This window comes from Scaptodrosophila lebanonensis, unplaced genomic scaffold (genome assembly GCF_003285725.1).
Source record: "Scaptodrosophila lebanonensis strain 11010-0011.00,11010-0021.00 unplaced genomic scaffold, SlebRS2 tig00000024-arrow-pilon, whole genome shotgun sequence".
NCBI lineage: Eukaryota > Metazoa > Arthropoda > Insecta > Diptera > Drosophilidae > Scaptodrosophila > Scaptodrosophila lebanonensis.
Genome location: NW_022060538.1, coordinates 8,771,067 through 8,783,813, shown reverse-complemented (window position 1 = coordinate 8,783,813; position 12,747 = coordinate 8,771,067). Strand labels below are relative to the sequence as shown.

The following is a 12,747-nucleotide window of genomic DNA, read 5'->3' as shown; positions in this document are numbered from 1 at the left end:
GAACTGTGATTTTATAGAATAAGTCAAAAATTGCAAATTTTTAACCAATAATTGTTTGAAATCATTATACTTTTGTGTAATGTATATCATTATCAATATTCATATCAATTATATTTCGTATTTGAATGAACAAGTTTTGAAACCAAATTTGGTGCAAATGTGAATTTTCCCAAAAGTTATTCGCAACATTTTCACTTTCTCAATTTTTGAGGTAATTTTAAAGCAATACCACAACAGCTGTATGTGAATGTGAAGCCAAATGTCACAACCAAAAGCTTAATAACTAATTAGAAGCTCTTTTGTGTAGGGATCTTAGACCTAATCACGTGGTAGTTATTCAGTAAGTCGACTTAAGCTAACAGCTTTAAACGCATTAACCTACGCACTCACTAACACACAGATGCATCCTTACACGCACACTCTTACACGTACCACACAGTTAAATAGGGAGAGGAGAGAGGGGGAGAGAGTGCTGGACACTCAGACAGTTGATTGCTTATGCTAAACACGCAGTTGCCCGGCGCTGATAATACTTACAGGTCTTGTATTTGCTTTTGTTTTTTGGTAAATGTTTCTTTTTTGGGGTTTTCTTTTTGCATCGATTAAAGCGCCGCCCACTCTTCAGTTGAAGTGTACGCTTTCCATTTTGTTCAAAATGTTGTCTAGGAACCCAAATGACTTAAACCAGCTCTGTTTCCATTTGTGTGGCCTCCACAGTCTCCACAATGGTGGTTGTGGCCACAGTAACCGAATCTCATGGAACATACTTGCTTGTCAATGTGGCCGCATCCGCACCATCATCATCCTCGAGGCGGCTGTCGGCACTGAAGCTGACGCAAGGACAACAGCAACCGCAGCAGGCGCACGCTTGACACAACCATGTCGTAGACTTGCCGCAGCGTTTTGGTCAAATCGCAGACACTTGCTCCAGTTCGGCGCTCGAGCGTCCCGAATTCATGACAACCACATTTTTGGCGGCATAGTCCGTGATGAAACGATCACTGTTGCGTGGATGAATGTTGCCCACATCCTGGGCACAACACCATGGATTGCGCATGGTGAGGATGCGTTTGAAGGCGTCTCGAAACTCCTTGTTGAAAATCGAATAGATGATGGGATTGAAAGCCGAGTTCGAATAGCCGAGCCAGGTGAGTATCTTGAAGGTCTGGCCACCAATGCAGGTCTTGCAGAACGCGGCTGTTATGTTCACACAGAAAAAGGGAACCCAGCAGATGAGAAAGACGCCCATGATGACGCCTACAGTGACCGCTGCCTTGTGATCAGACACATGATATGGTGAGCTGTGATGCAAGTTGCGCACCTTGAACTTTTTCGGCTGATTCTTGGGACGTCGTATGCTCTTGTAGCGTTGCTTCTCGGCCACCTCGCCAGGTCGTGTGACAGCCTTAATCGATTTCACATGCTTTTGCGCGTAGCAGTAGAGCCTGTAAGATATAAAATAAGAAAAAAGTGGCAATTAGTGCACAAGTATTAGCTATTATTAATGCACTATATATTTTATATTTTAACGAATTTTATGTTAAGCTTATAAATATGCTAAAATGTGTGAAATAACTACAGCAGAGGCCATATCTAAATATCTAAAAGGCCTTTTATTTGGAGATACTATCACAAGCAGATTTTTCTCCCATCATCTGCGCTTTTCCGCTTTTCTGTTTTAGACGAAAAGGTTAAATCATATCCTTCCTTTGTTCTTATTTATTTAATTTTTATTATATTTCGTGTTACACAATGTAATTGCTATCTGCTTGTGGGCTGAAGAATCTGTTGTAGATGGGTGTAGCTCAAGCTTATGTAATTGATACGAAAATTATTTACTTGTGCTTTTTGTTAGGCAATTAAGCAGACGCCTTGAAGTGGCTAGCGGCATTGGTTTCATCTTGACTGAAGCACGTATACCCTACACAACTGCCAGCCACTTTACGCTTCGCATTTGCAATAATTGCTCAAGTGCTCAAGTGCTTGCCTCCCAGTTGTCACATAAAAAGAACACACAACGGTGCGTATGCTTGATGCCTTTTCCTATATACTCAGGGACGTCAATAGCATGCCAATACTCACACATACACACTTGTACGAGCACTAACAAAGTTGAACGAAAAGGATAACATGGCATGCACAAATTATAACGATAAAAGCATATTTATTCTGTAATTTAACCGAAATTTGATAGAAAATTCCAATGACAACAACTCAACAAGAAGCCGTGCTGATCCGGTTGTGCAGATATATGACTATACTATGTAGCTTGAGGTTGGGGAATGTTGGAGCTGTTGTGCGTGTACGTGAGTGTGTTTTAGTGTCCCTGTATATGCCTGTATATGTGAGGGTGTACGTGTGTCTGTGTGTGTTTGTGTCTGGTAGCTGCTTGAGCAACTCGTGCTCATTTGTTACGTTCGCCCATTTGCCTCAAATCTCGTTAAGCTGAAATGGCAACGTGCAGAGGCGCCCAGCGGCAGAGACGCCAGTGTCGACTGCGCAGTTGCCGCAATGTAATCGCGCGTTGATGAGCAGCCATATCGCCCAGTCTAACCCCCGTCTGCCCGTCTGCCCGCCTGCCCGCAAGCCCGCCGGCCTTGGCCGCTGACGCTGCACACTGGTCCAAATGGCCATTTTGGCATTATACAAGTATGACTAAAAATTTGTACATTTATTGAGAGCCGATAAATTATGTATGATTCACTTATTTGCTAATCCCAGTTTTCTGTTGGCCTCAATATTTACACTGCATATGTTTTAAGCAGAGCTTTTGCAATTTTGTGGAGCTTTTAGAAATATTTATAAATGAAAGAATGGGATAATAAATCTTGAAGTCAACTGAAAGGCAATGAAAACCAAAATGAGTTGTAATTAATACTTCATTTGCAATCGATTACCCTGGCTATTAATATATTAGGTCCAGATTTATTGTATGGTTTCGACCACTGTTCGCTGGTCATATTGTCTAGCCTTTTGCCATTTGCAATGTTGTCAGACGCTCCTCACACGCCCCACTGTTTCCGCTCCTGTTGCCGCTCTGTGGGTCAGCTTGGGGATTACTTAGTTGACACTAATGCGTGCGCTTATTTGCTTACCCCAAGAGCAACAACAACAGTAGGGAGGCCAACTGCCTACTCAACCCACTCTCTCTCCTTCGAATTTCTTCCTGAGCTATCGTGCTGTTGCGCCATCGACGCTTGAAGTCCTTGCGGCGTTTGATGAATTCCTTGTTGGTGGTTTGCATTGCGAACGGGATAGTCGTAGTTTTTACTACTTTTTATTTACTTTTTACTACTTGGCTCACCGCATTTCCGCGCCTTTCGTGTGCGGCTTTCAGCTCAGCTTTTTATGTGAGCACATAAAAATATTTGCCTTGTTTTTTTCGGGTTTTATTTGCGCCTTCTCCATATTTCAACGCCGACACGACCCCAACAGAAAATTCAGTTTTCTTACGATGGCAAGGAGTTGCGCAACTTTTGGCGGCTTAGTTTCGGATGTTTTCCCCTCGCCAGCTCTTTGCTTCATAACATTTTCGTTGGATTCGTAGCGTAGGGCAGGAATACAATACTTGTTTGTATCTTGGATTCTTTGTATCTAATTGCAGCCCAAGGCGTCTGAAATTGTGGCCCAGACAGCAGCTGAAAATTAGTTTTTTATGTGGCTATGTGATTGTCTTTGTAGATATGTATCTGCCTGTTAGTGTGTGAGTCTTTGCAGATATTCTTATGCATTTCATGTATTATTCAGGCCAAGACAAAGCAGCATTGTTAAAATTGCCAGCCTGCAATCGCAAAATTTAATGAGTCATAGACAGTGGGTTTCCTACGAAATCCAATGCGGATGGGCCTTATTTCTAAATGTTGTTCCATATCAGTAAGAATGCGTACTTGTCCAAAAAAAGAAATCATAATATTTTGATTGCTTGTATTTTTTCAACTTTGAAATAAATAGGATTGAAATTTCGCAGACGTCAGGGTCTTCTTGAATTATTTAATTCGCGGATGCCAATAAACCAAGAAATAATTATTATAATTCTAACGTGAAATGGAATGAAAAAAACATGCTCTATTGATACAAAAAATATCATTACTGTCAGACAAATGGATGATTTCAATATTTTATGAATAGTTACATTTTTAAGACTGTGCGATTGAAGAATATTTTTTGTTTTAATTTATTTTGTACACAGAACATCACAATTAAAAAGGAATATAACAATTCAAATCTCCCCTACTAGGTACACTAAGTTATGGAAGGAGTCGATGCGAGAGGAGTGCCAATTTATTGATTATATACACCACATCCGCCATAGACTATAAAGTCTTATATTCGCATTTTTATGATTTATCTTTTTTCTTGGTATTCAAATAAGAGTTCGAAAAAAATAAACTTTAGTTTGATTTTCTTTCCTCTTATCTGCTATTTTTAATTCATTTAAGTTCTTAACATATTACGAAGTTTTGAGGAAAGCCACTGGTAACAGAATTAAAAATATTTACCAATTTTATATTTTTTGAATGATAATCAAGACAGACCACAATGGAGTTATTAATTATGTGACACAATATTGTGAGCTCGTCAAGTTTTTATAAAGCAGCAACGTAATGATATGCTATATGTTGAAAATTATATAGCAAATAGTTTGTACCTATCGCATATGAACATTTCTTAATGGATTAATAAACATTCGAAATGAAAGCTGAAGATGCCATAAAAAGTTACGTGCAAATAAAATCAGACAGTTGTTACCGCAAAATAGGAAATTGGAAAAGAACATAAAAATAATAATTCTATTAAGATAATAATAATACGATATTGGAAATAATCGCCTAATGAGCAATGCAAGAAATGGAGTGCCTTTGGCAGTTGACTAAATGTTTTCGGTTTAGGGCTTTTTTGTTCAAAAATTCCAAATATAGTAATATAGTGTAACAAAAAGGACCTTAAATATTTAAAAATGGACCTGCTGTTCAACTCCATGGTAAGAAATAGTCGTACGAGTATGTATGGGAAGCTTACTCACCGACAGTAGATGCCAATCATGACCACACATGGAAAGTAGAAACTGATACAGCTGGAGACGACGGCATATGTGGGTGTCAGATCCAGCGCACATGTAGGATACTTTTTGCCATTATCCTCGAAAATAAGAGGCTGGTCGGGTCGATGAATGCCCAGCGAGATTGGCACAAACGAGACGAAGGCGGCCAGAAGCCAGATGGCGGCTATGGTGATGACAGCGACCCGTCGTGTGACCCAACGGCCGTATCTGAAAGAAAAACAAAAATTGGATTGCATGGCAATGAGTGCAAAACAGTAATAGACAACGAGAAATAGTAATAGAGAGATGGCGTTGAGTGCTTAGGCCTGTTGCTGCAGGCTGCAGGCTGCAGCAGCGGAAATGGAAACACACGACAGTCTGCAGACGATTGCCTTTGCGGTTTCCGGCAAAGGGTAAGCTGAACAACAACGACAACAACAACAATCGAGCATGTTACGATTGCGGCTTTACATGTAGAAGGCGGCAGCTGCAGCATTTGAGGACATCATTTTTGGGTGTGTCTGACAAGTGTGCCCCCAAAAGGGACAAACACGAAACAGCCCTCACTTACCCATTTAGGCCATCAGTGTTAATGGGTGTTGATGTTGCCTCTGCTAAGCTACTTGGCCAATTAACGTGTCGTCAGCCGCGCTGCTGGCGAGGTGTTGACCAGCATATACTACCGCATTTGTCCCTGCATGTCATTAATTAAAGAAACGACGAACGAACTCGACGAAAACAAATCAGCACGACCTAGGGCTAACCGCAGCATTCAATTTTAAAACACACACACACACACACATATATATATGTATGCAAATGAAGGTCGAGTCTTCCTTTTTATGTTTTAGTTTCCATCATAGTCCAAAATCGATGGAACCAAAAGCACTTCGATTTCGACTGTGGCTAAAATTGCGTTTCGTTCGGTTTGGTTTGGCTTGGCACTTGTGTGCAACGGAAATGAGCAGGCAAAATCTAAGGCCGATGGCATTTTAGCCCCTTTACCCATGTATGGTATATGTATGTGGGTGTGTTTATATATATACTCGTATGTGCCATTTTTGGCAGAGAACATGTTAGCGCTGGCAAGAAGCGCGGGTTGGTTTGGCAGTTCGACGCATGGTTGGTTCAGACATTGGCGGGAAATCAAACAGAATAATTCAATTTCAATACAAAAAGACGCACACACATACACACACACAGCTGAGACACACTCAGTGGCACTCAGTCTGCACATGTTTCGAAAATGAACCAGACGACAAAACGCAAAACGGAAACGGAAGTTTATGTAATTGTATTCGCACACAAATTCAATTTCGTTTCACACGAAATTGATTTCCATGCACACATACACAAATACAAAGACATGCACACACACACACACACGCACACACACACAGACACACTGACAGATGCCAAGTTGTTGAAAGGGACCCGCAGGGTGCAGTTTTTAGCTTAAGCTGCCTCAAAGCATAACCAACTGTCACCTGTGGTCGTCTGCCTGCAATTGTGAGCTGAAACAGTCTTCCTATTAGTCCTTTGTTAGCGTGCACCCAGAAGTTTTGCGGGCAACCGCTTCAACAGCTGCTGCAGTATAATCGGCTTGGTCTTTTCCCCCTGAACTCGATTGCTTCATCTAAGAGATATTAATTCCAATCGGAGTATCCATATGAATAAGTAAGCTGTCACAGAATGCTTAGGAGGAAACGCGCATTTGTGGAATCATACGACTTTAGCACTTCAGGCATTGTTGAAATGTTGAGAATATTATTAGGTACTATTTTTCATTTAAATTTATAGACAGACATATATGTAGTTGATTAGCAGAATAAGGAGCTACTTATGTATGTGATGATAATGATGGGTTTTATCCAAAAAATCAATTTTACTTCGATTGTATATTTTCTATTGGTGTGTGGCTATCATCGGGAGGGAGCTAGCAACTAACACAGCCCAAAGGATAAAAGACAACATTACAGGAACTAAGGGATATGCAAGCATACTCCCTCTCCGAATACTTTCAAATAGTAGTAGGATTTCTTTACATGCGACTTTTCACCCAGTCTGTTATCCGAAAAGAAGCTTGTTTATAGAGATGTCTGCCATCAGGCGACATTACTCTTGCTGTCATACTTAGAGTGGCAATGTACTCGTATTACCCCCTTCACCCATTCCCCCGCTGAATCACTGTCTGAGCATTGCTTAGCTGTTGCCCGCACTCTCTGAGCCTTTTGTTAGGCTTTCGTGCGAGGCTTTTGTGCGAGGTCGAGTGTGAGGGCGAGTGTGAGTGCGTGGGCTTTAAGTGTTTTGGCACGTCAAGCGCAACGCAGAAGCCAAGGGAACAGTCGGCTGCACAAACACCTGCACCTGTGTGGGCACAATCAAAATGATACGTCGACTCATCCGCTGCCAATATGGTCCTCGAGCCTGGCACTGCTCAGGAATCGGCGCCGACTTGCGTGCGAATGGCTCTGATATATGCGCATAAAGCAGTGCCATTGAGTGGCATCGAACGCCAGGAGGAACCAATCAAGCAATGTTGGCTAATTGAAATTGTGTGTATGTGTTTGTGTGTGTGTGTGTGTGCTTCTGTGTCTCTTTATCCTGCAGTAATACATAGTAGTGTGCCAGGCACAGCTAGTGCCAGTTCTTTCCCAACTGTGCATAATTCTGTGGCCAAGTGTGTCGCATATTTACATTTATTCTTTACCTCCCATGTACCCATGGTATATATCTATGTATATGTGTGTGTGTGTGTATAGCTTACACGCACTCAAGAAATTACAGTGTGGCACGCGGGCCGCCTTATGCGGCCCTGTGTGTGTGTGTGTGTGCATGTGTAGGAGTGTGCGGCATGTGCATAGTTTTTATTTGCTTGCATGCCAACATTTATTACTTTTTATGAGCGCTTTGTAGTGCGCAAAATGTTGCCGTTTCGTACACAAATGTCACATACTGTGAGAGCATCGTTGCCGTTGTCACTGCTATTGAAAATGATGCACTCAAGTGGCAAACTATACGCCCTTTCTTCTACTAAGCACACACACGATTATACAGGGAAATAACCTATACACAGAGAAAAACAAAGCAAAGTGTGTATATCGATCCGACCATGCAACCACTGTCAACCGACTCTTTAATCCCTTTTCAAGTCGACGTGGGATTAATGTGGACATAAAAGGCAAACTTTTAAAAAATGCATGACACCGAATATAAAAGTTAGTTAGACATTTTAAATTTGTTGAATTTTTATAACAAACTAAAATAAATATATATAGGTTTTCAAATACAAATCAGCTCAGCATGCCTATTTTGTATATATTTTAAAGTTTTTTTTTAACCTGCGATTATTTCCATACCAGATTAGAGCTGCTAGTAGTTAGTATATGCTGCTGCCACTTTATTTCCCACATTCCACAATTTCAATATGGCAGAAAGACATTCTTTCTGGGCTCACGTCTTTTACTTGTTATTCAAACTTGACTTTTTGAATGTTTGTTGCATTTAGTTTCAATTTTAATTCACCACAAAACTTGGTTTTTGATTTAAAGTGAATTTAATTTTGCTTAAAGAATTGACATTAAAACGCATCATCACGACAAATTTATAAGCAGTTCATTTGATAATGTGTAAAGCAACATTTATATATAACAGAAATATAATCCGCTCTAATGAAAAAATATCCCAATTTGGGAGTTTGCGGTGAAAATAAAATCTCATTTTAATAAATTAGACTTGCTCAAAGCAAAGATACGCAGGACCCCTTTAAAAAATGCATGCAATATCGAGGTGGTTTTACCATAATTATGTTTAGAAGTAACAGTAGACGTAACATAATTAATACAAAATACCATTTAAGTCACAATTTCATTCTGCATATGACTTGAGAATGTTCAAGCCTTCTTTTTAAGTACATTTGAGCTTGTTTTGCCAATTAATGCCGATACGTTTTTTGTAAAAGAATTCTAAGAAGAGCTGGATATTTAAGCTCTTTATACGAAATTAAACATACTTATTGGATTTTCGTTGAGCAGACACATTTCCTTGCAGTGTAGAGGAGGCAGCACTTGGAGACAGTTGGCAAACACAATTACAAAATGTTCCCTTGTGCGCCATTGTCGGTTTTTGTCGCGTGTTTTATTGCGCTTAAGTGTTTTGTCTCGCACTCGCTAACATTGCCTTACTCTCTCTGTCTCTCTCCCTCTCTTCTCCACACAAACACACAACGAGCTCTCCTGAGCACTACGAAACTTTGGGCTTAGTACTATACTTACGCCTTTTTATTGCAGTTTGAAATTAATTTTATACTCGCCTGCAAATATGCCACACATATGTGTCTGACAGTAGAGACCATAATTATGATGATGATGGTGATGATGATGATGAGGTTGGAGAGGAGCACATGCCCCTAGGCTGCAACTTGTCACATAAACCAATTTTTTAATGCCATCGTTTTAACTTTGTCTCCGGCTGTTGGCAGCATTTTCTAATTAAATTTGCAGGCGCTTTTCAAAAATTGTTTTCCGTTTATTTTATTTTGCTTTATTTTTTCGGCACCAATTTTGCAGCAAAGCTCATTATAAAAGACCAAATGGCGCAACGGCTGCTGCCAAGACTCAAATCTTGCCGAGCACAATTAAATTAAACGCCTGCAATTATTCTAAGGCGCTACAAAAATACACAAATTCAGCAGTTCGCTCCATTCCCAGCGTGGTCGAGCCGAGGCTCACAGGAGTGTAGGGTGGGATCTGGCTGCTTGTCTGCCCTAATGAGATCTAAGCGCTGGCTGCGTGAACTTTGACGCTGCGTGCAAAAAGAAAATGTGCCGTTCCATTGCTTTGACATGCAAATAAATCAGATTTGCATACAACGAAACGGGTCCGTCAGAACCAAAGTTGGCCAAGAGACAACTGCCTAGACACAAAAGACAGGTGAGCTATGAGCTTCGCTGCTGCCGAGTCATGGGCGTTCATCTACTCATACATCCTAACAGTGTTTTCAAGCGTCGACTTGACATTTGAAGTACCCCCATGTCTCAACTCTCGAGACGACTGTTGGAGACGCGGCAGCAGCAGCAGCAGGTTAGGCAAACAGTATTGGATGACTGGCATGCCTAATGGGCGGCAATGGCACCCAGTCCTGTTCTGTGTAGGACTGTGGCTTCAAAACCCAGTACATGTTTCCGTTCCCGACATCGAGTGGTGTGTGCTCTGCACTGAAAATTGAAATGAATACAGTGGCATAATTCAATTTGAAAGTATTCCCGGTTTCTGTGATATGGACAGCTTTAAAGCTTCGTCGATTTGTGCTATGAGCGCCTAGAAGCAGGCAAGCAAATTTATGGTCCAATACAGCTATTCTGATTATGCCCTAGAGCTTAGCTTAATGCGTCTGAAAACCTACAGTAGGCAAAAAATAATTTGCATTTTACTTTGCGCAAATAAGTGTTGTACAAATTGGTTCTTTTAGTTGTTAACATCTTTAACAATGTTACTAAATTAGTGAGCAACAAGAATTGGATTGATAAAGTGAAATATAAAAGTATATATATGCAACTAAACACAAATTTGTTGTTCTAGGCATTAAGCGGATTATTACCATTACTTTGGAAATTAAAAGCATTTATATTTTTCCAAAAATCAAGTAATTGTTTTGCAGAAGTAAAACCTACAATGTTGTAGTTGGAGCGATTTTCCAAAAGTTGAAAAGTCTTTTTATTTATATTTTTAAAGCAACTAAAAAGTTTTCAGATTGGTTCAAATGTTCTGGTATATTCAACAGATGAGCGACCTAGAGTTGAATTGTAACTGTCTCGATTGTCGAATGATTAAGACTTACTTTTGCTTCTCCTATATAATCGTAACTCAGCGGCAGAAGTTTGTTTGGGTACAGGGTATTTCACAGTCGGTAATGCTCGACTGTAGCATTCCTACTTATTAAAATTTGGAATTTTCTTGTTCAGACACCGAAATAAATGTTGTGATTATACCTAATAAATATTACTGTAAAACACATATAAATATCTTAATTTATGCTTAAGCTATTAGAGTTTAATGTACATTTAATTCACTGTAAGAGAGAGAGAGAGAGAGTCCCATTTTTATACCCTGTACCCGTAGGGTAAAAAGGGTATATTAGGTTTGTGCAAAGTATGTAACATGCAGAAGGAAGCATCTCCGACCCCATAATGTATATATATTCTGAATCAGCATGACGAGAGAAATCGATCTAGACATGTCCGTCCGTCCGTCTGTCCGTCCGTCCTTCTGGATGAACGCAAGGATCTCAGAAACTATAAAAGCTAGAATAAGCAAAGTGGGAATACAGATTCTCCGAGGTCCGAGAAAGGACAAGTTTATTTTATTTTTTTTAATTTTCGAATTTCGCTACAGAATTTCGTCAAATGCTACCTAAACCAAACTTTGCACACATAATTTATATATAATTATCTACTGTTGTTTAATCCAATTCGGTCAATTCCAAAAAAAGTTATTATCGAAACAAATGCTCGCCACTACAACCCCCACAAACTGCAGCAACAAGTTCTTCTTCTTCCTCTTTTTGCTGCTGCTATGGGCGCATATAACTCAGTGACGGAAGTTTACCTGGGTACAGGGTATTACACTGTCGGACTTGCTCGACTGTAGCGTTCTCCCTTGTTATTCTTAATCTCGGAACGTGTGTAGCCACTCTCTTAAAGAGATAATTAATGCGCAGATCAGGTTTTCGCGGCTGCTCCTCTCAATTACGCTCTCAAGCTTCTTTTTATCAGTGATGATTAAACGAGATGAGTGACGTGGGTTCAGTTCTGGTTTAGCCACCAAAGATGCTGCGCACAAAGCATGACTTAAAAGCGTCTGAGCTGAACAAAAAAAAAAGTAAAGTACGAATACATCTCCCAGTATTGGACCGTTCAGGTGTTGTGATGATCAGGTTTGAATGTTCAGTAATAATAAATTCTATGTTCAATTATACCCAACAACCATAATGATGGTTTGATGTGTATTTTCTATTAATACATAGTTATACAAAATAATAGCTTTGTTTTCAAATAAATTATAGTTTTCAATACAGCTTGTGTGTTTTTCATTTCATCAAACCAATTTCAAGTATTTGGTTAGCATGGAGCTAACAGATTATAGCTGAGAGCTGCTCATAAAAGTCGGCTGTTATACGAGTACTATTACGCAGTGGTGGATTACCTTGCGTTGGTCAGTTAATATTACGAGCTGGGGTATTATCTCTGTTTGGGGTAAAGCCCACATTTTAAAACTTGTTGTGTGTTATCAAGAAATCCCCGGGAAGAGCAACCAATACACAGAGAGAGGCTGAGAGAGAAAGGGAGAGAAAGGTAGCATTGCTGAAAACTTCAGAATTTGTGAATCTCAGAAAGATTTTGGGAATTGCCAAGCCTTGAATAACTAACATTTTAGATGCTACACCTCTTTGTATTATTGGCCATTTTCCTTATTTGGCGGGCAGTGCGAACTTGTATGTTGAAATGGCATCGCTTCTGTGTCGAGTTACAAAAAAATAGATGCTTGCCACTATAACGATGTCTTGGACTTTGCCCATGCTTCTCTGCCTGGCCAAGGAGCTTAAGGACAATCAACAACTGGACATGTAATTGGGTAGTCAACAACTGGACATGTAATTGGGTAGTGCGTTCGAGTCAAAACTTTAGCAGTTTTCCGACACCCAAATAT

The 12,747-nt window shown here is 40.1% G+C and overlaps 1 protein-coding gene and 1 long non-coding RNA gene across 2 annotated transcripts in view; both read right to left on the bottom strand.

The window, feature by feature from the left end:
* Nucleotides 1–907: 907 nt before the first annotated feature.
* The window catches only part of LOC115621749 (dopamine receptor 1), a 54,494-nt gene continuing 42,654 nt past the window's right edge, over nucleotides 908–12,747 (bottom strand). Inside the window, exons 5-6 of the mRNA XM_030515484.1 lie at nucleotides 5,024–5,269; nucleotides 908–1,445 (exon numbers count right to left, since the gene is read on the bottom strand). Coding sequence (XP_030371344.1) covers nucleotides 908–1,445; nucleotides 5,024–5,269 — 784 coding nt within the window. The remainder of the gene's footprint in view (nucleotides 1,446–5,023; nucleotides 5,270–12,747) is intronic.
* Nucleotides 2,655–3,346, bottom strand: LOC115621750. Its single transcript, XR_003995293.1, has 3 exons — nucleotides 3,096–3,346; nucleotides 2,898–3,037; nucleotides 2,655–2,838 (listed from the first exon to the last, which is right to left on the bottom strand). It is a non-coding gene; the product is annotated as an uncharacterized LOC115621750 (long non-coding RNA).